Below are 26030 nucleotides of genomic sequence, written 5' to 3'. Positions count from 1 at the left end.
TTACAATATTTTTATTTATTCTAATTGACAATAATTGATTGTTAAATTTGAATGTTATCTGCGGTACTGAATTGTAAAATGAAACATTCATTGTGAAGTGCCCAGTTCTGATCATCTGGCGAGCCTTCATGAATAACAAACATATACCTCCCCGCATTCGTGAAAGCCGATGCACCATGCTCAACTTTAAACAAGTCGGACAATAACTGATCGTTAGCTTCGCTTTGAGAAATTTATTTTATAAATTTGTACATATCTTTTACTTTCCTGTTTCAATTAAACACTATGAAATCTACCATTCTACGGTTTATGAAAAAGTATGTTCAAAATTCGTACTTTGGCAAAAGTGTAGTTTCCACTGGCAAGCAGTTTCCTCCTGGCCTGCTTCACAACGTGTCTGAATTTGAAAAGGAAAGCAAAGTTTGCAACACGGTAAATTCGGTAAAAAAAAAAAAATCAACAAGTGACTGCAGCAATACATGATTTGCATAATTAATTAATGCTAAATTCATCACAGTTAAGACAATTTCTAGAAGAAAATACTAAGGGACATCATCGTCGAACTCGTCATGGAAAAATCCTGCCAAGAAAAACAACAGAATATAAGTGTTGATAAAGAGAAACGTTCATGGTGTACTTCTTAAATAAAAACATGACTGCATTTACCTATTACTGCAGAAAACAGGTACTCACTGACATGTCTTGATTCCCTCTTCACTACTGATACATATCTAATGAAGAACTGCTTTGATCCCTTCAGATGATGTGGAAAAATATCCTTACATTACCACATGTAAATTATGTTTACGTTTCATCCATTCACAAAGAAGCTGCAACTACTGCATGACTGACTCAGGAACTAATTTTGTTGGTTAACCTTTATAGAGCCATTATTTATTGCTGCTTGGAGCTGTTCCTGTGTCAGCAGTGAGACTCTTCCATCTGGCAGCTGAAGAGCCATTTGTTCTCCCTGAGATGTTCGTACCAAGACCAACCGACCCTGTTGTTGAACTACTTGTTGTTGCTGCTGTTGCTGAACAACTGGTTGCTGCTGGACTACAGTCTGTTGTTGCTGAACTACAGTTTGTTGCTGCTGCTGAGGTTGCTGCTGTTGTTGTGGTTGCTGCACAACTAACTGCTGTTGCATCACTTGCTGTGTTTGCTGTTGCACAACTTGTGTTTGTGCTACTTGTTTTTGCTGTACTATGTGTTGCTGGGACTGCCCAGGTGTTTGTTGCTGCAGTATTTGTTGTTGTAACTTTTGCTCCCCAAGATTTTGCTGTCCAACAATCTGCTGCACTTGACCTTGCTGTAATGTTGTGGTGGCCCTGCAGTGTGTGTTGAACAGTTCCAATGTTTGCCTTAGCTGGTTGTTGTTGAATCACTTGTCCATTTCCCTGGACATAGATGAGTTGTTGATGTCCTTGATTTGCTTGGCCTTGACTTGCAACCACCTGCTGAACCATTTGCACCACTTGACGACCCCCTCCAGGCTGTACAATTTGAACAAGTTTTTGAGTGGGAGTGTTCCGGTGACTACCACTCCCAGATACAGGATGTAACCTCACAACTTGTTGCTGTTGCTGTTGTAATACAGATCCTTGAGCTACTTGGACTACCTGCTGTGCAACCTGCTGGACTGGTTGATTAACAACTACCTGCTTGTATGTGGCAGCAGGCTGCTGGACAACACCTTGATTTACTTGTGGAGACACTGCAGCTTGGGTGCCAGTGGCTGCTACTCGCTGTTGCAATACTATCTGATGCTGACCTGCCTGAGCGCCAGTCAATTGTGACTGCGTGCTTGTCACTTTCTGCAGTACACCTGTTGCTTGGCTTGTGTTTATAATAGTACCTCCTTGCTGGTGTGAAGCAATTACAGCTGTCACAGGAACTTGTGTTGTTCTGGCTCCTTGTGGAGAGGATACCAAATTACCAAAAACTCTCTGTTGCATACCAACTCTTGAAACAACCTGCCCTGATCCAGACACATTGACTTGACTGGCTGGTACAACCTGTTTGACCCCAATCTGCTGAGCCAGTGATGTCTGTTGTGAGACAACAGCTGGTTGAGCTACTCCTTGGGATATAACATGACTCTGCTGTTGAACAATCTGTGACTGTTGCTGTACATCTTGAGGCTGTGGTGTATCTTCTAATAAAGCATTTGCCCCAGACACAACTTGCACCTTTGCTGCTGTGTTGGCAGCTATCTGTGTCTGACTCTTCTGTCCTGGTTGAACTGCACCAGGTGTGAGGGACAAGGTATAGCCTCCTCGTCCATTGGGTAAGGCCACTATTTTACTACCTGTCCGTTGCATCAGCTGTGCCAAAGATTCTGATTCAAGCTTCAGTTGTACCTGTGTCTGTCCCCCAGGGCCAGTCACAGCTACAGGTGTAGCTGTTACTGTCTGACCTAAAGGTTGGGTTGGAGCCACTGCTACAGCTGCTGGAGACTGCACTGCCACAACCTGTTGCTGAGCATTTGTTTGACGTACTGGACTACCTTCTGACTGCAGCACATTTGCAGGCATTCCAATTCTGTTTACTACTGGTGTAACTTGTGGTCTTGCAGGAGCCACAATAGTAGGTTGAGGTTGTCTGTTTCCAGACTGATTTATGGCAATTAAATTACCATGTTTTGTGGGTGAAGATCCTAAATTTGTTTGTGTTCTCACAGTTGGGTGGCACAACTGATGACACCACTGAAGGGGAAGCAGAGACCAGTCTTGTGTGAGCCACTGGTGTAAGACGGTTAGCATCTTGCTGAATGGTGGCCTTAGGGATGGTTGCAGCTTGTGGTCTAACAGGTGCACTCACAGTTGTTGGTCTTGTCTGTTTAGCTACTCCTCTGTAAGCTAAAGCTATGGTGTTTGGTGAGGAGACACCACTAACCACTGAGGATATTGGGGCCACTCGAGGCACACTTGGAGAATTGTTGGTAGCTAAGCTCTGTAGGTTAGTCAAAGGCTTAGCTGTGGTCATATTTGAGGTAGATGTGGCTGTGGCAACAGATGATGCAGGCTTTATAGTGGCCTCACCATCAGGTAAGCCTGGAATGTTGCTTGTGATCATGTGAGCATTTGTATTAACAGTGTAAGTCTGGCCATGGTGCTGGAGCTTGATCTGGGAGACACGGCCCTTGATGCCTGGCCGCATGTACTTTACCAGTTGCAAGGCTTGTTCACCCACTACTCGGACATACACTGGAGAGCCGTGATCATTGATTGCCGCCACCACCACTTTTGGTACATCAGGCTTCGCATTTATGTTCTGGAAGGTCTTCTTTGCGAATGTCATTCCTGGTCTTGTGGGTGTTGGTGCACTTTCTTTCTTATTAGCTGCAACCAACTGACTTGCCAGATTTTGAACAGAACGGTCTGCTAATTTGCCTCCAGCTCCAGAATGTACATGGCCTTTAATTGTCAATGTAGCCCATAACATGTCCTGCTTGAGAGAGTAAGTAACGACGAACTCCTGAAGGCTGAGTACTGTTTCTTTCTTCTACAGCTTCTTTTTCTTCTTTCTCCTTTTCTTCTTCTCTTCCTTCTTTTTCCTTTTCCTTGCCCTTTCTAGCTCTGCTTCTTCAGATGCTTGCATGGCAAGCTTTTCAAAGTCCAGGCCATCGTAATTGACCATTTTCTTCACTTTACGTACTCGGCCACGGGAGGAAACAGCATACCCATCAGCATTCCTCTTCCTGTGCCAAACTTGGAGTCTCCACTTGAGGAGCAGCTGTCTCCATCATCTGTGTCACTGCTTGCCGCTTTGCTTTTCTCTTTCTCAGCTTGCGCTTGGGATTTCCTTCCTCTGTAAAACCAAACATTGGATCATTAAACAACAAATGCTTCAACAAGAAATGCTTAAAAGTTAACAAAAATGTATTCAACAACTTTCATTACACAACTACAGTCTATCTGAAGAATATATAAAATCAAACTAATATACTTTTTTTTTTTTTATTTAGAGTAAAAAGTCATTCACAAAACTTCTGGACAAAACTGCTTCCTGCTAGGTTGTGATGCATTTTTAATGAATTCAGTAACTGTTCCCTCAGATATCATTAGCTTTCCATATGTTGCATCTCATGTTCATGAACATCTTCAATCAAAAATAATTATCACTGATTATAAAATTTATCTAAATCTATCAGAAAAAAAAAAATAAATAATAATTTGTCCTATTAATAATATAATTAATGCATTTACCTCCCTTCAAGTCAGGAAAAATGGTGCCTGTCCATCCTACCTATCATTGGCTTTTAAAACTGTAATGCAGGGAAGAACTCAAATTTGAGTATAGTCCCCTCTGGACACTTCCCATTGCTATGGTAATCATCACATGAATGAATGATACAAGGAAAATCTTGCATTTGCCACATGTTAATCATTGGATGAATTGTCCAATGACAAATCAAGCAAGAGAAAAGTAGAGAAGATCTACTGTGAGTGCAATAGTGCCACAATGCAAGAAGTCTTAGTTCAATTCTGATCATGGCCAGGATTTTCTAGAACAACTGCTCACTCCTGAGTTCAGCTTGCCTTAAAATAGATACCAGTTGGCTATGAGTGGCAATGTAAACATGGCGAAGAAAATTAAATGGCCATCCTACTCCGCATGCTGAGACCCAGGAAGGGTGACACTACCAGCCCTACACTAACAATCATGACTGAATATGGCACAACTTTGTTTTTTTTAAATATCTATTATCCAGTGTCTTCTTCCCTAAATTAGCTTTATTCACAAGCCATGAGGGCAGACATAAGTTATCCAATTAAGCCAAGCAAGAACTTATTCAAGTTTTTAAAATGAGTTAATAATCTCAGTTGCTAGTCACCATTAGTTGGTTTTCTGATGAGAAATAAGAGAATGTCCATGACTTCTTTCACATCAGCACAAATGCAATGATAAATAATTTTTGGAAGAGATAAGTTCTAAGACCACATGTGGCTATAGGATACATACCCAAATCAAAATATAGTATTTTACAAATAAGGCTCAAAATGTTCCTACATCATCTAGAAATAATCCTAGAACAATGCTTTCCTTGATGCAAAGAATTTAAATGCCTGGCATGTATTTGTTTAATGGGGTTTAAAGGTCCTATCCCAGTGGAGGGGATGTGAAAACTGGGATCTATTTAGTGTGGCATATCCTATCCCAGTGGAGGGGATGCACAAGTTGGGATCTATTTAGTGTGGAATAAAAACCAAATTTTCACTGAAATCTCACTTCACCATCGTCCATAGGCTGTGTGAGAGACTGAGAGCATCAGTTAATGGAGAGCACAAGTCAGTCACCCACCAAACTTCAGAAGGAGAGGATATATCTATGAGTTTTTGTATTTTTTGCTGATTCTGACTCTTGGCACTCTCTTTATTACATTTTCCTTGTTTTCTTTCATTATATTCATAAAGGGTGACAAAATAAAGAGAACAGTGTTTAAAAACCAAGAAACAACACCAGAGAGAGCTGAAGAAGAAAACACCTCCATGCCACGACGCTCCACTGCTGTGCCTCCCCTCTCCTCCTCACCCTCATGACATAATCATACCAAGGATTTTTCCTTGCATCAATCCAACACACTACATACATCTTCACATCAAAATCTCGCTGCTTCACTGTCATCGTCCTTAGTAAGGAAGATGAATTCCAGTGCTCAAATTGACCACATCCACACTGCACTGGGGTGTCAAATTGACCACATCCACACTACACTATGTCAGAATGTTGTGATAAAGATAAAGCCTAAAGCCTGTGTACCAGAATCTAATGAGAAGACACCCATTATTGTGTAAAATAAACCTCTTTCCAATGATTAAGAGCTCTGAGAACCTATTCCAGTGATATTTGATGTAAACAAACAAGTAAAGTTGCAAAAATATATCTTTCTAAAGGTGGTGTCAGTGTGACTGATTGTACTATTTCCTTCAAAGTACTGTATTTGCCAATGCATTAGACACACTTTTCTTAAAAAGTATCTAATAATTACTGTGTATCTAATGTGCCCATAATATATTGTAACTAATAATATTACTACTAATAAAATCTCTCTCTCTCTCTCTCTCTCTCTCTGTCTACTGCTCTCTACTCCTTCCCAGAATGGATAAAAGGAGGGAGGGAAGGGGGAGGATAGCAGGGAAAGGAGAGAGAGGGAGAGAGGGAGAGAGGGAGGGAGAGAGGGAGGGAGGGAGGGAGGGAGAGAGAGAGAGAGAGAGAGAGAGAGAGAGAGAGAGAGAGAGAGAGAGAGAGAGAGAGAGAGAGAGAGAGAGAGAGAGAGAGAGAGAGAGAGAGAGAGAGAGAGAGAGAGAGAGAGAGAGAGAGAGAGAGAGAGAGAGAGAGAGAGAGAGAGAGAGAGAGAGAGAGAGAGAGAGAGAGAGAGAGAGAGAGAGAGAGAGACCCATCTCCCTGCTCTCAGTGATGGGCAAGTTGCTGGAGAAAATAGTGGCTGCTGCCATCTGCCAACAACTGAGCGAGAACCACCTCCTCTCAGACAGGCAGTTTGGCTTCAGGCCTGGCAGATCCACCGCAGACCTCCTCCTCATCATCTCCAAGGACTGGCAAGACGCCCTGGAAGAAGGCCTGGACACCCTTGTGGTGGCCCTGGACATTGCTGGGGCTTTTGACAGGGTCTGGCACGCGGGGCTCATTGAAAAGCTTTGCGCCAAGGGTGTCCAAGGTGACCTGCTAATGCTGCTCGAAGATTACCTCCAGGGTAGGACCCTTCAGGTAGTAGTCAACGGGCAGTCATCAAGGCCTTCACCTGTCCGGGCCTCAGTTCCACAAGGCTCTGTCTTGGGCCCAGTCCTATGGAACATATACATCGACGACCTCCTCCGGCAGCTGTCATCTGTGGCAGCATACGCCGACGACTGCACACTCTCCCGCTCCTACTGCCGCCTCGACAGTCAGCGTGCCGTCACTGAGCTGAACAGGCAGCTCGGACTGGTGGAGCAGTGGGGAAAGATGTGGCAGGTAAACTTCGCTCCTGAGAAGACGCAGGCGATGGTCATCTCGCGGTCCCCAGGTGCCTCACACGCAGTCTCAGGACAGCTGCGTTTTGGAGGCAAGAGCCTGCCACTTCAGGATTATATCAAGATCCTGGGCGTGTCTGTGGACCGCGGCCTACGCTTCGATCACCACATCGGTGTCGTCGCCCGCCAGACCTCTCTCCGAGTCTCTGCCCTGCGCAGGATGGCGAACACCCTCGACCCACGGGGCATCCTCACGCTATACAGGGCACAGATACGCCCATGTATGGAGTACGGTGCCCTGTCCTGGATGTCGAGTGCCCCCACCCACATGCAGAGACTGGATGCTGTGCAGCGGCGAGCCCTGCGTCTGGTGGCCACCCATGAGGACCAACAGCACCAACCACCAGTAACGTCACTGGAGCATCGCCGGGACGTGTCGGCGCTAGTGGTGTGCCACAAAACTCAGGTGCAGAGGGTCCCTCACCTTGACCCCCTGAGGCTGCTGCCACACACAGTGCAGAGGTGCACCAGAGCTGCGGCCAGTAGCGACGAGCTAGTGAAGGTGCCTCGATCTCGCTCTAGCCAACACCAGCGTACCTACACAGCCAGGACTTCGCGGCTGTGGAACATGTTCACGGCGGCCACGCCCCAAGTGCAGGACATGTCCACGCACCAGGTGAAGCTGGCAGCCCACAGTTGGCGTAGCACGCACCTGTCCCCACTGGTGCTTTAAATTTTTATTATTTTATTGTATTATTGTATTAGTATATCTTTATGTTAAATATGTATAGTGTTATTCCTGTAAATAATACTATCATAGGCTTCTTAAATAATTCCATACTCAACGTGGAATTTCAAGCCTTTCTGTAAATATTTGTTAAAAAAAAAAAGAGAGAGAGAGAGAGAGAGAGAGAGAGAGAGAGAGAGAGAGAGAGAGAGAGAGAGAGAACAAAACAAAACAAAACAAAACAAAACAAAACAAAACAAAACAAAACAAAAAACAAAACAAAACACATACACATACACACATGGTGTGCACAGCTACATCACACTGCATCACATCAAATGTGAGAACAAAACACACTCTTTTAGGGATTTTGGTGAAACTTTTACTGCTGCTGTCTTAGACATATCAAAAGCTTTTGATAGAGTCTGGCACAAAGCTTTGACTTCCAAACTACCCTCCTACGGCTTCTGTTCTTTTCTCTGTAACCTTCATGTCAAGTTTCCTTTCTGACTTTTCTATTGCTGCTGTGGTAGATGGTCACTGTTCTTCTAAATCTATTAACAGTGGTATTTCTCAATGAGCTAAACCAAACTTCTTGTCCTATTCACTCCTACAATGATGATATCACCCTGCACTTTTCCACATCTTTTTGTAGACATTCAACCCTTCAAGAAGTAAATAGTTCACACAGGAAAGCCACATATCACCTGACTTCTGATCTCTCTAAAATTTCTGATTGGGGCAGAGAAAACTTAGTATTGTTCAATACCTCAGAGACTCAATTCCTCCATCTATCAACTCAACACAACCTTCCAAATAACTATCCCCCTCTTCTTCAGCGACACTCAACTGTTCCCCTCTTCTACACTGAATATCCTGGGGTCTGTCTTTTACTTGTAATCTAAATTGGAAACTTCACATCTCATCTCTAACTAAAACAGCTTCTATTAAGTAAGGCATTTTGTGTCATCTATGCCAGTTCCCCCTCCCACCCCCTCCAGCTGCTAACTCTGTACAGGGGCCTTATATGTGCATGTACGGAGTTTGCTTCACATGTATGGGGGAGGGGGTTCCACTCATACTGCTCTTTTAGACAGAGTGAAATCAAAAGCTTTTTGTCTTATCAACTCCTCTCCTCTAACTGTCTTCAGCCTCTTTCTCATCACCACAATACTGCATCTCTTGCTATCTTCTACCACAATTTTCATGCTAACTGGCCTTCTGATCTTGCTAACTGCATGCTTCCCCTCCTCCTGTAGCCTCACTGCACAAGAATTTCCTCTTTCTCTCACCCCTATTTTGTTCACCTCTCTAATGCAAGAGTTAACCAGCATTCATCCCTTTATCTGGTAAACTCTGGAAGTCCCTTCCTGTTTCTGTATTTCCACCTTCCTATGACTTGAACTCTTAAGAGGGAGGTTTTAAGTCACTTATCCTTTTTTTTTTTATCATTCTATCTGACATCTCTATGGGAATTGTGGGCCTTTCTTTGTATTCAAAATTCTTGCTGCCCTTAGCAAGTGGCCTCTTACATGAAACACATGCACATTATTTTTTTTGCTGCTTTTTTTTCAGTAAATTTAAGATGAAACATAAATTTCTTTCCCAAAAACTTCCTTTTAGAAAAATAGGGGTGCGTCTTATGCAGAGGTCCATCTAATATGCCAGCAAATATAGTACTTATAACTGAACTATTTTTAGGATTTTTAAAATGCTCTACCTCTTTATGATAGTGACTAAGATACATGAAAATTATTTTAATTGGTGAGGAAATAAGACAGTTACATACATTTCTAACTTTAAAATGCTTGTATCTCTATAGCGTAATTTTCAACATTTTTAATTACAGAAAATCTGAAATCAATCAGATTTAGATGAGACTATTTGGGGATTATGCCTTTACTAGTAGCTAGCACCCTATGAATATCTTTGTTTTGTTTTTTTGTTTTTACTAAGAGGGTCTATGGCCAATGGAAATAAAAGAGGGAAAAAAACATCCCACTGAGGTGCCAGAAAGTGTGAAAAAAACATAAATTAATTATAAGGAATAAGGGGAAGAAGTGACAAAAAAAAATAAAAAAATAAAATAAACAAAATTAGATTCACATAATATAGACATTCCACCATTCCACTGTGTGTGTGTGTGTGTGTGTGTGTGTGTGTGTGTGTGTGTGTGTGTGTGTGTGTGTGTGTGTGTGTGTGTGTGTGTGTGTGTGTGTGTGTGTGTGTGTGTGTGTGTGTATATATATATATATATATATATATATATATATATATATATATATATATATATATATATATATATATATATATATATATATATATATATATTTCAACATGCTTTGTATAGGGTGCTAGGTATATGAAAGATTATTGATAGCCAAAGAATATAAATAGTTGGTTAAGTATTAATGCTGCTATGTAATTTAAAGTATTGCTATACATTATGCATGAGTAAGTACCGTATATTTCAGCATGTAAGATGCCTTTCAGATAAGATGACCCCCAAAATTCCAGTCTGAATTTAATTAATGGTTTCAGCTGATGTTGGTGATATAAAAAGACATCCAAACTACTAAACCACCTGTGGTAAAATTTAGGTCAGTGAGCACCAGACAACTAAGATGGTGATATACCAATATAGTGAATAAAATATCTTGAATGTATTACCAGTAATAAGGTACCATCATCTTCAAGTGCAAAACTAAACCTAAAATAAAATAACCACCAGGTGTTTTTGTACATTTTCAAAGGATGAATGGACGAAGATGGTGTAAAGTTATGTGCAGTACAATAAGTTTTCCTAAACAAACAGACCCTTCCCTTATGCCACCTGTGTACTGGGTTGTTAGTCATAATCATCTATGTATCAAGTTTCTTTTGATTAGATACACTAACATTCTTGAAGCTTTTTCTTAGTATATGGACTTTGTCCCTATACAACACTGCAAGCTGGAGAGATTCATTTTTTCCCCAGTTTACTCTCCTTTTCTGCTTAGCTTGGGGTTCCATGCCTTGAAGATCTTTATGTAGCTCCTTCAGCTTTGGGAAAAACTGGGGATTATTTGCACAGCCTCCTGCTTTGTCTATTCGTATACATTGCCAGCAGAAGATTGTAGATGTACTACATTAAATTTTGTTTACACAGTTTTCAATGGGAATAAGTTTCAGCACATTTTCTCAAAAAAGATTCCTATTATACCATGTTTAACTTCCCCAAAAGTCATAATATAAGGTTGTTGTTTATTTACAATGGTATTCTGCATAACATTTTAAGGTCACTGTTTTTGTATCTGATGTATAAGGCAACTCACATTTTTGTGTGTTTTTTTAGGATTCAAGTTTCATCTTAAATACCAAAATATATGGCATATGTATTAGTATACAAGTATGTACATTGTTCTTGCTTGTAGAAAATGTTGCCAACATAAACACCTATTTACTTGCAAGGTTTCAACACTTTACTCCAAATACCTTAGGTATATGCTCCAAGGTGTTGTGTACCCCTTTAATGCTATTATAAATTTGTGACTGGCAAGTATGGAGCTAAGAGTCTAAGCACTAGATCTGCATTATAAATAAAGAAAGAGATGCAAACTTACTCCAATAATTAAGATTCAATTCCTCAATTTACCAGATACTAGTAACTCTCATCCTTGAACACAGGTGCATCAAAGCAATGGGTTTTATCTGCAAGACTCAGGATATGAGACTGTGTATGTGAATGATTTCATACTGCAGTCTTTGCACTTTTATGAGTGATGGCTGAATTAGAAAAATTACACATAACAGCTTCAATCACCACAGTTCCTTGATCGGTAACCTGTTAACATACCATCAACTGACTCTTCACTTGAGGATGAGGACGAAGAGGATTCCTGCTCTGGTGGTGGTGGTGGCTCGGGCTCAGGCTCAGGGTCACTCATCCATGCCTCCTCTGCTGGATCTACATAGTTCACATCTCTGAAAAGTTTAATCTTCATGTAAGAGTGAAATTCAATCACACTTCCAATATGATGGTTTTGAGTTCACTTGAACTGCCAATAATAAAGATAAGTTTCAGCCACAAATGCATTTAACACTTCAGATCTTTTACAGCAAAAAATATAGATGGGTTTTCAGGAATGCTGAGACCTGTGCAGAAAAAAAAAAATAAATAAATAAATAAATAAATAAAAATAAATAAATAAATAAATACATAAATAAATAAATAAATAAAGTTAAAGATGGGTTTTCTGCAATGCTGAGATCTCTGCAAGAAAAATAAATAAATAAAAAATAAATAAATAAAAAAGTATCATCCACATGTACACATTGAATTTAAACAACCTATCTACCATAAACTTTGATACTGAGTAGTAATAAACTTCCTGGTTAGGCAATTATGTACATGCAAATTAAATATATCTAATGCATATCATAAATACAGCAAGCAAGAGTTTTGTGTGTGATAGAACTCAATGGAGAGTGACAGTGGTGAGTGCATGAAAATGATGAGGTTTCATTAACCTCTAGGGAGATGTGTCGGAGCATTTTGTGAGGCCCACTGTCATATGGAATTTAATTGGGTGTGGGGCACTCCATAGGAAGTACTCTGCATAAACTGTGGTCTCAAGATTGAGGTGTTGGGTAGAGAGCAATCTCACTTTGAAAGGGTAGGGGTAAACCAGCATATGCTGTCAGGTTTTGCTATGGAGGTATGTGGCCAGCTAAGCTATGCCTTAAGCTCCAAGGGATTTATGAGACTATCCCTTTCCACCTGGGGCCAACTGGGATAAGAATGTGAATGGTGTGTGTATGAGTGTGGTGTCTGGGTCATCTTGTGTAGGAATGCTAGCCTGATATGTAGATATAGATAGGTATAATAAATATTTTCTATCTAAAATGATTGCCTCTAAATACTGAATTCAACATGTATTTCCTAAATATATAATGTGTGAGGATAACTGACCTCTTCTCAAAATCATTCCACTCATGCTTCATCTTTGTACGAAGTCTCTTGGTGGCACCCAGCAGCTTGGTCTCCCATGGACTGAGCTCCTTCAGCAGGTTGCAGAGAGCACTGTGGAGTTTCACCTCACATGATGGACGCTTTTCTTCCCATCCTCCTGTAGATATGTAATTGAAGATCTCAAGATATGATGATTTAGAAAATATATATCCATTCTATTATTCCCCTACATGTCTTAAAAGATGCATCAAGAGGGATGAACATATGCTGGGAATACCCCCCATCAGAACTTTTCTTTCTACAATGTAGGAAAGGAAGCACAGAGTGGACATTTTAAAAATTTTATTTTTACTGTACTTTTTTTTTCTTTATGTACTGCCCTGTGTATACCTGAAAAAAAAAGCATGTCATAACAGCATGTTGAAAATAGTATGAAATGAATATAAAATTTCAAGAAAACCAGACCAGAACACATGAAACTTTCCTTATAATATGCATACAATTTAAACACAAGATATTATATTCCTTATTGTCTTTATAAAATTTTGAATATAACTTGAATAGGTACTAAAAAACAGACAACAGATAGATCCTTAACATCCCCTGAATTCTTAATCAGATAGTAAAAATAAGTAAAAAAAGTATCTCTCTCTATAATTTATATATTAGAGTGACATGGACAGAACCTTCAGGTTTCAGGCAGAACAAAATCTTCCTTATCACTTGACTTGTCCCAGAGAGAGAGAGAGAGAGAGAGAGAGAGAGAGGAGAGAGAGAGAGAGAGAGAGAGAGAGAGAGAGAGAGAGAGAGAGAGAGAGAGAGAGAGGAGAGAGAGAGGAGAGAGAGAGAGAGAGAGAGAGGAGAGAGAGAGAGAGAGAGAGAGAGAGAGAGAGAGAGATGAGAGAGAGAGAGAGAGAGAGAGAGAGAGGAGAGAGAGAGAGAGAGAGAGAGATGAGAGAGAGAGAGGGGTAGGTCTCCTGTCCCCTTGCCCAGTCCTTCTTAGCTGTCTTCTACAATACATGGGAGACACAAAAACATGTTTCATATGGCCCATGTCTAAGAGATGGCTTAAAGATTGACTGTTAACTGACTGGTTGCATGGTTAGCACAAACCACACAAGAGTGATTGGTGAAATTCTTATATCACAATGTGTCTGTGAACTCACAGTCCTTTATGGATATCCCAATCTTAACTTACCTTTCCTTGTCAAGAAAAATATAGAGCTAATTACACCAACATTACTGATGGCATACGCATAATGCTTAAAGGGGAAACAATCAAAACCTTTTACTGCCGAAATACTAACCTTTGCTTTTTTTGGACTGCTTTTTTCCTCTTCTCCTGCAGTATCAGTCTCTGCATTGGTGTTTGTGCTGGTGGACATGCCCATGCCCTCTGGTAGGTCCCCAAACTTCTGAATGAGCACCCGCAATTGCTCCACAGATGTGACCACCAGCTCAAACATATCTATGCTTGGCAGGTAAGGTGTAGGATCATGAATGGGAAGGAGTTCCTTTGGTGGTGAAGGAGATCTTTCTTTGGTCTTATTCTCACTACACTTGGTATTCTCTATATCTTCTTCCTTTTTGACTGGATCATCCCACTGGGTTTCTAAACCCAAGATTGCATCTTCCACTTTAGTAACATTACTTTCATCATGATCCCATTTTTCCTCTTTTATTTCAACTTCTCTTTTGATTTCTACTTTTATCTTACTTTCAAGCTCATCTTTGGTCTTCACAATGTCATCTTTCAAATTGCCATTTTCAATGCCTTCATCTTTATCTGTACCATTCACAAGAGATTCACTTTTCAGATCATTTTCCTTTACATTTGTTTTTTCAAGATGTCTTTTCATTTCAGGAACACAGTCACCATTTTGAGTTACACTACCCTCCTCACTCACAGCTCTATCAGCACCATTGTATGTCCTCTCCTCAGAGGTTTCTCTTGACTCCTCACCCAAAGTTAGTCTTTTGTTAGTCACTGGAATGTCATCTCCATTGAGAGCTAACTTTTGCTGTAAATGAAGGAATAATTTCATGTCAAATGAGACCCATTCTGAAGTCATGCAATGCAACTTCATTAAAACAATAATTCAATAATGTCACGTCTAAATAAAACATTATCTATATATCAGGTTGACATCCAAATTACAGGCAAGCACCCAAGACATGTATACATGCACACATACTCACATGCACTGTTTGGAACTCTTGTCTCTAGGAAAGGTCCAGTTCTCACCACACTACATTTAGTGCATACCTTATTTACAACACTCAAGCACAAACCTTGAAAATTTTTATTTGTCACCCTTACCTTTAAACAACAGACACATTCATCCAGTCAATCAATACCATACTGTTCATGAATCATTGCTATTCACTCACTAATTAACTTTGCCATTTTCATACATTCTACAGCACACCCATCTGAGGTTTCCTTGTTTTTATTTCTCTTGCTTTCTTCACTTCTACCACTGACATTATGGTTATTCAACTCTTCTAGTACATAACACAAACACTCACTTTTTCTTTTGTGTGTACAGCTCGATGGCCCTTCAAAGCAGCAATATTCTGGAATGTCTTCCCACACAGTTCACATGTTGGCTTCTGGAAAACAATATTCTAACATTATAAAATACTTATTAGGTACTGAGAACTTTGTAATTATTTGTGTACCTCCCACAAAAAAAGCGTGGCCTAGACAGTCAAAAGGCTGGAAAATTTATCATGTTAACTAAATAAGATAAGTAAGTTAAGAATGAATAAGTAACTATATACAGCACATATGCACACATGTTTATCAAAATCCAATTAGAGAGCTGGAGAAAATAAAAGTACTTGTAATATGAAGAATATGAAAATTCTTGTCACTAGGCAATACATGACTGCCTCTTGACATTAGATAAATCAAGGTATCAAAGCACCAGCTTGTATAAGTCTTTCATTTTCACATGTACTATAGGGCATGAATATTTCTACCATTACAATAAGTGTATAGTGTATCATCCTTGTGTTATCCCTCTTATACTATATTTCTTTCAATAACAAACATAGGCTTCTCCCACTACCATGATATCAGAAGGAGTCTAAAGCTTGCCATGATGATGATTGGCTGAAAATGATCTGTTTCAAGGGTGTACAAAACACTTGTGTTCACACTAAATTCGCTCTTATTGTCCACTATATGTAGACAGAGAAGCTGCCAAATAAATAAATAAATAAAATGTCATTTCCTCTCATGGTGTATCAGGATTCAGGCGTGAATCTGGTACACACACACACACACACACACACACACACACACACACACACACACACACACACACACACACACACACACACACACACACACACACACACACACACACACACATCTGTAAATGTGTTTAATTTAATGTTATCAATTATTTTCTACGATCATCATTATTATTATTATTATTATTACTATTATTATTGTTATTATTACACACACACACACACATGCATGATGGACTTACTCCATGAACTATAACTTCAGATGTTCCTGCATCAAGCACAACACCTGAGCATTATTATTTGTAGATTTATCTAAAGGTTGAGATAATGAGATTAATCACACAATTATTTAGTAAATCAGTATAACTACTTAAAGAAAATGTTGATTTAATACAAGTAGTGAAGATACTTGTAATAGTTTTCTTAACATTATGATTCTTAGAGAGAGAGAGAGAGAGAGAGAGAGAGAGAGAGAGAGAGAGAGAGAGAGAGAGAGAGAGAGAGAGAGAGAGAGAGAGAGAGAGAGAGAGAGAGAGAGAGAGAGAGAGAGAAATTAATTTTATTTCCTAAGGGACTAAACACTGACTGCAACAATGCATTCAGGGAGCTCGGGTTGAGTGAATACTTAAATATGAGTAAAGAATGAAATCCATAGTCAAATCCCACCCCCTACCCCACAGACTCCAATCAAGCTAATTTTCTTATATGTGATGGCTCCACAAGTGGGAGGAACTTAAATTTGTTAGTAAAAGAAATATACTTTAGTCAATTTTCCATAACTACCTGTGCATGGATATAAAGTGTTACAGAAAACAGACTAATAGTGGGTAACATCAGGATGATACACTATACAGTTCTGATAATAGGAGTACCAATGCCTTGTAGTACATGACAATTAGCAGGTACCTTCTTTCCTCCCCGTCTGGTCCTTGGGTTTTTTTGTTGTGCTCGGGTGAGGCTTTCAGGCTGGGCTGGCATGGGACTATTGCTGGCTGCCAACTCATCCTCTTCCCCTTCTTCAGCAGCACCCACCTCCTCTGGTCTCTCTGTCATTTCCTCCTGATCACTCTCATCAGAGTCAGAGATCACTGCCCACTTTCTTTTTGGTTTTGGCTTTGGTTCATCATCAGAGGAAAGACCCAGGTCATCCAGGTCATCATTGTACCTGGCCCGTGGTTGCTGCCTAAGATTGACTGGTCGACTCCTACAGTTAAAACCAACCTCCTCCTCAGGATCCACAACCCCTACCTCTGCCCCTGCCTCTCTTTCTTTTCCTCTTTTTACCTCTTGCACCTTCCCACTCTGCTTCCTCCTCATATTTCTGTAAAAACATTTGTGACAGAATAAGACATGTTCAGCACACTCAACTGAAACAGGATTCCAGTTTTACACCAAAACATCACATTATTCACAATATATAAAGATAAAAATACTTAGAAAATATTCTTACCTGTCTATACTTTCTCATCATTTTCCTGTGTTCCTTAACTTTTTCTAGAGGCAGTATGCTTCCTTCCACCACTTCCTCAGTCTGTACTTTCACCTCAGGGGAAGGAACTCGAGCCCGCCTGTATATTCTAAGGTTCTGCCCACAAAACTGAGGGAAGTGTAAGTAGTCATTGCCATCTCGGTCCTGGCCCAGATAGTACTCTCGCTGGTCTGCCTCAGTCTGTTCTGCTATCACTTCCTGAACAGTTTTGTGGTTGTTCTGTGATGAGAAATACAATGTAGTATTATAACTTTAGAGAAAATATTCTCTTCACTTTATTCTGTTAGTATCATGTGAGAACATGATTAAGACTTTAACTAGTTTGTTACAAGTATCACACTAGGTATGGAGGAAGACATACCACTATATCCTGATAAATGATGTTTACATTAACAAATATCTAGTATATACTTGAAGTATTCCCTAAATGCAGTAGATTCATTATCCATGAAAAGGACCTAGCAAATCTACACTACCTTACATAGAAGGAAGAATACTTACTAGAAGAAAGTCACAAAGAGATTTAAGAAGCCATACACGCTGGTGGTATGTCATCTCGTGGAACAACTGGCGATCAAAGGGATTTGTGGGGCCACACACCAGCCAAAATTGAGGCTCAATCCCCATTTGGTCAAATACCTGAGTTGAACACAATGCAAATCATTAGTTGCTATCTCATCATCCTTCCTTATGTATAGTATCTAGCCTTTATCTACATCTGCATTTTCAGTAACACAAGAAGGATCTTACCTTTTGAGCGTCACGATTCTCCCGGTAATAGCACCTGTACCACAGCAGTGTTTTGTGGGCAAGTTTTCTGGCCCAGACTTTGTATGGCATATAAGGTTTCTCACTGAGTTTCTGCCTTTGTTGTGGAGAAGAGAGGAGAGAAGTGAGCAGCATGGCCAGAGTGCGTGATGCGCGGGGCATAAGCAACATGCGCTCCAACTCATACTGAGGGACCTCATAGATGTTAAGGGTCTTCAGTGTCAGGAAGATGAAGTGGCCTATCTGTGGCAGCTGAAAGTTGATGACAACAATAAATAGTGATTCAAAGGCAATAAACTTCAATTTGTGAACTATATCATTTTGAGTAAACAAAAAGCCTGAACTGCTACATTATATCATGGTTCAATGGAGCCAAGTTTTAGCTTGCTAAATAAGTAATTTAGAAGTACCACACTTTGGTTTACGTGCTAAATAACAACGACACACCTCCCACATTGCTCTCATATGTGTTTCATGTGGTTCTTTCATCAGCATCTTCTCCCAATCTATGACCTCCTGCTCACGGTCACGCTTAGCTTGCCGCATGGCCTCCATCTTCCTCTTCTTTAGTTCTTTGTCCCGCTGCACTCGGCACCCACGCACACGATACATGACATATGAGAAGAAGTTATCCCCTGGAAAACACCAAATAAACAAGATGAAATTACATACATTATAGCAATTAACATTACTTTAACCATACCATAAGTTACACATTTAAGCATTTTCATCCATTCATTACTTGCTATATTGAAAAGAAAAAAAAAAAAAATTACAATGTAGACAAACATGAGATAAAAAAAGGTCAAAGAAACTAAACAAAACATTAAATGTTCCTTCAAAGACTGCACTTACCATTAACTGAAATTTTGGCTGTCTTATTGCGGTGTTTCTGAGTGATGTCTTCTGGCGGCTGACCAGAGGTTTTCTCCAGAGAACACAAATCTCGGACTTCTCTATAAGGGGCAGCAACCCAGCAATATTACAGTATTATTTTTTTTACAAAATTCAATGAAAAATTTAAGCAACTATCAATTAACAGTAATTTCAATATAAGCCAATAAGTACAACTACTGATTTCATTCATACATGTTAACTTACTTTGGAAGAAGAGCAATTTTCTGCTCCATCATGTGCTCAAGACGCAAACCCTTTTTGGAAATGGAGTTGGCAGGGCCATAGTAGCGATAGGCATTTTCCAGCATGGTCCTCAGGTCACCAATAAGATCAGTGATTGATGAATATTCTCCATCCAGAAGATTAGCCTTGACTGTCAAAGTTAATGAAAAGATTGGAATAAGTTTTTACTTATGTTAGTACCTACAGTCAAGGGTCCTCTATCCAGACTTTATATTTGGTAAGGTTGAGGGTGTAATACAAAAACTTCATTAACATAAAGGCACTTAGCTCACTTTTCTTCAGCCACAGAGGTTTCTTCACTACTTCCAAGTAGTCCTTGTTTTTCTCAGACTCCATGTCAATGGGCTCCATGAAGGGGGCATTACTTCCTTTCTGGTAGTCTGACATCAGCTCCATTAAAATTCTGAGGAGTAAGTTAAAGCAGAAACATAAATTATCTATTATACCTATTATATTTAGCATTACATTTTAAGGAGATTGCCTTTGCATTGCTAAATGACTTCAATGAAAACAGGTTTTCAACTCAATTGTGATTAGAAGTTTCTGGTATGTCATTAACTTACATGTATTCCTAGAAAATCACACAAATTTCCTACAAAAATCTGATGATATCTAAAATTTACCTGTATATCCCATAACTTGTCTTTATCCCCACCCACCCATTCTCTCTAAAAAGACTCTTCTGTATCACCCAAAACTTGCCTGTATCCTAAGTTGAGCTCATCACTAAGGTGATCGGTCTTGGTTTTAGTGACAACACGTTTCTTTGGTGTGACAGGGTGATGCACCAGAAGGCCACCCCCCCCACTCTTATTTACCAGGCCAGTGAGGTTCTGAAGGCCAGGTGAAGGGGTGGTGGCTGCCTTGTTTGAGGAGTGGGACGGAGTAGAAGAGTTTGATGATGGTGAAGAACATGACCCACTGATGATGTCACTCACCCCAGAGTAAAGGGAGAATGAGGACTTCTTAGACTCCTCATCCTAATGGAATGGAAAATACTGATATGCATACATATGGTTAAAGCACAATAAAGTAATATAATCTAATCTAATGCCTAAATGGAATTTCCTCAAGAATGTAGTCATGACAAGTTTCCATTTGTTTCTCTCTATACATTCCAACCTTGCACACTTAATCTTTTCAATCTTTTATCCTTCTTTTATATTGGATATTCCAACATTCTGTTATCCAGTTCTTTACAGATATTTCACATCAGCAGCATCACTGCACTACTCTGTTGTGGTTATCTCGTCAGGAGAGGTCATAGGAACTTATCAAACAAATAGGCAGATTAAGACATACATACCAGCTGACATTAATGGAATGCACTGTTGACATAGCAAGTTTACAATGCACATATCTAGGATGTGGCCTGTTCCACACAACCCTAAATCCATAAAGTATCCAGGATAAATGAAACTTTACTACTGCATCCCTAAAAAGTCAATAAAAATAAGAATGATAATAGACACTCTATAGCTGGAAACTTTGAACCCGATATATGTGAATAGGGTAAGACGACAAGCCAAAACACACCTTCCCCTCAAGCGGTGAGACTGTAGCTGACACATTCTCTTCTGCTTCCTCCTTGTTGTTGCCACTCTCTATTTCTTCCTCTATCTCCTCTTCACCCATGTCTTCATCTTCTGAATCCTCATCTTCATCACTGTAGTCACTTACCTCCCCATCTTCATTCACAGTATTCTGATGTGGGGAAGAAATATTGCTGATGCATTTCACATAATAAGATATATATATATATATATATATATATATATATATATATATATATATATATATATATATATATATATATATATATATATATATATATATATATATATATATATATATATATACATACACAAGGTTTAACACAAGTTTCTACAGATGTTGCTAGAGGTGAAAGAACAAGTTATTCTAAGTAAAAAATGTTCTATGCACACATGCATTTTGAGGCGTTGTTTAGCCGTGTTGAGAAATGCAAGTCTGTCCGGGTGAAAGATACAATGGCTGGGCCTGGCAGGTAACTATAGCAGTGAAACACTAAGTCCACATACTCCACATTACTGTGAGTATATGATATTGCCAGGAGTTCTTTTTTGGTCTCAAAATAATACAATACAAACTAAACATGTTTACTGTCACTGTCTCAGCAGAAAATTAGTAAGATTAGTAATTGGTTGATTTGATACTAGCCTCACTCAATCCATCCATCCATCTCATTATTTGAATACATTAAAGCTCCAAAACTTGTAGAAATCATGATTGAATAATTCACAATTTCACCAATGGACATCCACATCAACATATCCTGTCATGGCCAGGCCCAGCCATTGTATCTCTCTCCCAGCCACACTTGAATTTCATAACACAGCTAAACAAGACCTCAAAATGCATATGTGCATATAACATTTTTTATTTCATGTAGTAAACCATAATGCATTGGTGAATAAAGATACTAAAATACACAAACAGGAAAATCAGCCATGAAAAAGCCTCGACTCAACATTTTCCTATTCCAAAGACTGTCTGGCTTCAATCATATAAATCAATGGTCAAAATGTTCATAAATGTAGGCAGCTAATTTTCAAAAAAATAAATAAATAATAAAAAAAAAAAAAAAAAAATCAGGTGAATTAAAGTTTTCATACTAATTTTAGAGAAAATTTCTTATCTCAATCTGAATAATTTTCTATTATATCAATTTTAATTTTACTATATTAACAATTAACCAGTTACATCCAATGAATGTAACAATCTAAACATTTGCAAACAAAATAGCAACACATTCAAGATTTTAAACTCATAAAAAAGTAAATATAACAGTGAGGTGACCAAAAGAATAAGACACATTAATTTCTATGATCTTAGTTGACATCAAAATGACGGACCTTTTTCTCACCTGCTTTATATCATCCTGACTAGTCTTCTGCAGTGTTTCCTTACTTGCTGGGGAGAACTGTGGCTGTGAAACAGGGGATGATGATGTACTCTGGCTGTCCTGACATTCTGAAAGCTGGTCATAACCTTCCTCATCCTTCGACGATGTCGATTCACTGCCATTCTGCTCCGCTGGGAAAGGGGAACTACTAATAAAGGTGTCCTCTGGCTGCCACTCCTTGGCAGCTGTTTCTCTGTTCTCTGGATCAGTAGCATCCATGATGGTCCCTTATAGCCTGCATTGCCCTCATCACTCACTCAGTATATCCTTCCTGTGAATAGATAAAGGAGAAACTAATGAAATTATCATTCATATATATATATATATATATATATATATATATATATATATATATATATATATATATATATATATATATATATATATATATATATATATATATATATATATATATATACACACACACACACAACAAAAGTCCCATCTTTCAGCATCCGTTTCACTGGTGTTTCGGCACTTTTGCAAAACAGTCTCATTCTGAAAGTTACCTGATCTTTTGTCACTTTCCAAAAAGGTAATGGTATATGGGAAGTTTAAAAATGGCACTGGAATGCCACGACCATCTGCAGTCATATGTAGGCCCTACTGCTACCCACAGCATCCCTGGGTACGACAATGTGAGTGATGCATATGAGAATATTTTGGGTATAAACTTGGTATATATGAATAAAGTACTAGACTGAGTAGGTGGAAAAGGAATATTAGCAATCCAAAGCATAACAGGCACATAGTGAAAAAAAAATACATAGATAAATAAGAATATGAAAACAAGTCTACTATGTTTACACCAACATGTTTTGTCTTTCCACACTTTGTGAGCAGTTGCATTCAAAAGTGTGTGGAAGTATGTAATGACAAGCATTACTCTGGTTTTAATGTACTGTATTCACATCAGTGTGCATGGTTGATAAATATAATACATTCTAGAATGCATCTGTTTTGTCTGTAAGCCAAAGTCTGCAGACAGTATCCAGTATCACTCAGCAGACCCTCACACTCCACTAGATTACAATCTAGTTCTACATCCTTATATTACATTTATGTATATTGTTTTCTAGAAAAATGCCTAGAAATGTTTGTGATTTCTATATAAATATTCCTTAGAAATGTTTGTTTATGTGTTCTGTAAATAAATAAATATATAAATAGTAGCCTATGTTCTTATTTATCCACTGCTAATATGGCTGATGAAATTCACATCTGATCTTCTGGAATATTCAATCTTTCAGCACCTGTCTAATTCCGTGGATGCCAAAACACAAGAATTTTATTATATATATATATATATATATATATATATATATATATATATATATATATATATATATATATATATATATATATATATATATATATATATATATATATATATATATATATATATATATATATATATATATGGGTAACTCAATACCATTGGATGGCCTTGAGGAAATTTATCTTAAAGTCAAACCTACATCCTATTTCAAAAAAATATCTGGGGGATGAAATCATGTGCTCCAAACACACAAACCATCCAGCACCACAAGACAAGGACATTTAACAAAATAATGATGATAACAATATTCATGAAGTCTGTCTATCACAGTAATAAGGTTAAATTCTGAAATAAAACTAGCACCATTCAATGTGGAATGACTAACAACCCTTATACAAAATAGCAAAATTTAAAAAAAATATGACACTATAAAAACAATCACTAAGATGCTACATTCCATGAGACACTAAGTCAAGTACTTATGTTGGTTTATTTCTAGATTATGTTGGCTTTGTTCTGAAATTACTGCATGCCTTCTACGAGCAATGCCAAAACTACTGTCTTTGTTATTCTCCTCCAAAGCAATTTATGTGGTTTCATCCCACATGGGTGTAAAGTATCATAAATCTGATGCATGTAGTGCAACTGAGGTGTGCAAGGATGAAATATATGATTAGGGGGAAGTGAAAGTTTTTCTACTGAGGTCCTTGAGGAAATTCCAAGGCATGTGCATTAGAATAAATAAAAGCCATAAAATGATATATAAGTTTAACATGCTTGAATGTGCATTAACTCTGAGCATTGAAAACTGTCTTAAAGATTCTACAGATATCAAACAACTTACAGCAAAATATCATGACTGCTTAGATATAGTCTTGGCATATGTGTAGAATAAGTGAGACAGATCTCTCATGATTCACTTTGCCCAAAATGTTTGACAGTCATGACGTATGCATTTTACAATTTAAATTGGAATGCAATAAGCTATCATAATCTTGACAGACCACCATATGAGACACTGGGATACAGGGTCACACATCTTGTCATCCATGCTGATACATCTGACTATAAGGGGTATTCATGTGCACTTCTGATAATTTCAATGCCATGATTTACAGCATACCTAAGACAAGAACAATGTGATACCTCTTCTTCACCATCATCGATAACAATTTTCGCTCTGTGAATTTAACTGATCATAAGCTCTTCTGAGGTGGTTCCTAAGAGGACTAGGAAACAAAAACATTAAAGAAATAACATTACAGTATCCTTGCTACAACAGAGAATATATATATATATATATATATATATATATATATATATATATATATATATATATATATATATATATATATATATATATATCAGAGGCTTTAGTTACTGTTGCTACAAAGCAAAACACCTATGGCCATGGCTCTTAGCATGAATTCTCTGCACAAAGTATAATAGGTTGTAAGGGTTCTCAGTATAAGTAAGAAAGCATTACACTTTTTTTTCAGTATAGTCTTTTATCCATAGATTGAAAACTAAACAGAGTTTCTGCACACAACAATTCATTCCTTGTGCCTTTTGAAAAAAAAAAAAAAAAAAGACTTTTTGCACCAACAAAAAAATCTGATGTCTGTGATATGTTGCACATGAAAAAAATCTAAATAAATCACAATGAAACACTACAATAAGAATTATATGAGCTTATACTAGCTATTAGTGAGTCATCTATAGGAATTGTCATTGTTCCATGGTAGGCCTTAACTTGCCTGGAACCGCCACCTTACCGGCACCTATACATTATAATGAGTTCCAATATTTACTTAAGAAGCCTTAAATACATAAAAATTGAGACGAAATGGTGAAACCATGGGTCAGGGCTGACTGTGACCTCTAGCACGTGGCTTTGTAGGTCTAGGACAGACTTGACCTGACACACGCGGTCACCTACCACGGTTACGTCACTCATTCATCCCCAGTCAGCTGTTTCTTGTTTACACTCACTCCCTCGCCACCTCGAAAATGATGAGGGAGTGAGAGCCCCCTCGGACTTTCCTGTAAATCCCACTTGTAAAAACTCGAGCCAGTATTCTCAAATGGCTTTCACTCCTGCACTAACGCAGTTAAGGTCCTCCACAGCGCCTCCGGTGGGTTACAGGGGGGTCAAAAGGGGTGAAATATGGGCAAAACCTCTGCCTGCTCTCACCTCAAGTTGCACAAAACGGTGAGGTTGTTTGGGCTGCTTTTGGCTGCTCCCCACAATCCTTCACTAACTTGTTCCTTATCCATATTTCCCTTTCCGAAGTCACATGTATCGCTTGGTTTCAAAGTTATGTTGCGTTAATATTTGTCTTCCAGGTATGTAGATAATGTTATTTATTGGTTGCACTTGTGATTTTGGGACTACTTAGTGTTGTGGAAGTGATGTCATGAGGTGAAACAGTGTCCTGCGGTGATGAGATGATGGCGGGAACTTTGATTTTAACCCTGAATTCTTTACTGTACCTTA

At 38.7% G+C, this 26030-nt stretch overlaps 2 protein-coding genes across 3 annotated transcripts; both read right to left on the bottom strand.

Moving 5' to 3' along the window:
* Window positions 1-218: 218 nt before the first annotated feature.
* LOC135105528 (uncharacterized protein KIAA2026-like) lies at window positions 219-25967 on the bottom strand. Of its 2 annotated transcripts, none has more exons than XM_064013728.1 (17): window positions 25728-25967; window positions 22216-22525; window positions 20847-21014; window positions 20013-20290; window positions 19583-19713; window positions 19272-19440; window positions 19026-19126; window positions 18618-18805; window positions 18153-18422; window positions 17904-18041; window positions 17364-17621; window positions 16820-17234; window positions 15182-15265; window positions 13960-14673; window positions 12653-12809; window positions 11537-11664; window positions 219-3810 (listed from the first exon to the last, which is right to left on the bottom strand). In XM_064013728.1, the coding sequence occupies exons 2-12, from the start codon at window positions 22471-22473 to the stop codon at window positions 17142-17144; spliced, it is 2052 nt and encodes a 683-aa protein (XP_063869798.1). In that variant the 5' UTR covers window positions 22474-22525; window positions 25728-25967; the 3' UTR covers window positions 219-3810; window positions 11537-11664; window positions 12653-12809; window positions 13960-14673; window positions 15182-15265; window positions 16820-17141. The 2 variants fall into 2 exon arrangements, with proteins under 2 accessions (XP_063869798.1, XP_063869799.1); XM_064013729.1 differs by having other exon boundaries at window positions 25473-25742.
* Window positions 543-2534, bottom strand: LOC135106079 (bromodomain-containing protein DDB_G0280777-like). Its single transcript, XM_064014919.1, has 3 exons — window positions 1386-2534; window positions 1000-1162; window positions 543-580 (listed from the first exon to the last, which is right to left on the bottom strand). Exons 1-3 carry the CDS (start codon window positions 2532-2534, stop codon window positions 543-545), a joined length of 1350 nt encoding a protein of 449 aa, XP_063870989.1.
* Window positions 25968-26030: the final 63 nt, after the last annotated feature.

Source organism: Scylla paramamosain, chromosome 12 (assembly GCF_035594125.1).
Source record: "Scylla paramamosain isolate STU-SP2022 chromosome 12, ASM3559412v1, whole genome shotgun sequence".
Taxonomy (NCBI): domain Eukaryota; kingdom Metazoa; phylum Arthropoda; class Malacostraca; order Decapoda; family Portunidae; genus Scylla; species Scylla paramamosain.
The sequence above is the reverse complement of the archived record's forward strand: the minus strand, read 5'-3'. Positions and strand labels throughout refer to the sequence as shown.

Excerpts from the sequence above, each read along its gene's own strand:
- LOC135105528 (XM_064013728.1), bottom strand. The coding sequence starts at position 22,473 with ATGGATGCTACTGATCCAGAGAACAGAGAAACAGCTGCCAAGGAGTGG. Across the intron at positions 21,015-22,215 it reads GTCAGGATGATATAAAGCAG|AATACTGTGAATGAAGATGG; the intron begins GTGAGAAAAAGG and ends TCCCCACATCAG. Across the intron at positions 20,291-20,846 it reads TCTCACCGCTTGAGGGGAAG|GATGAGGAGTCTAAGAAGTC; the intron begins GTGTGTTTTGGC and ends CCATTCCATTAG.
- LOC135106079 (XM_064014919.1), bottom strand. The coding sequence starts at position 2,534 with ATGCCTGCAAATGTGCTGCAGTCAGAAGGTAGTCCAGTACGTCAAACA. Across the intron at positions 1,163-1,385 it reads ATGTCCAGGGAAATGGACAA|CAAACACAGCAAGTGATGCA; the intron begins GTGATTCAACAA and ends GTTGTGCAACAG. Across the intron at positions 581-999 it reads ACAAGTAGTTCAACAACAGG|GATTTTTCCATGACGAGTTC; the intron begins GTCGGTTGGTCT and ends TTTTCTTGGCAG.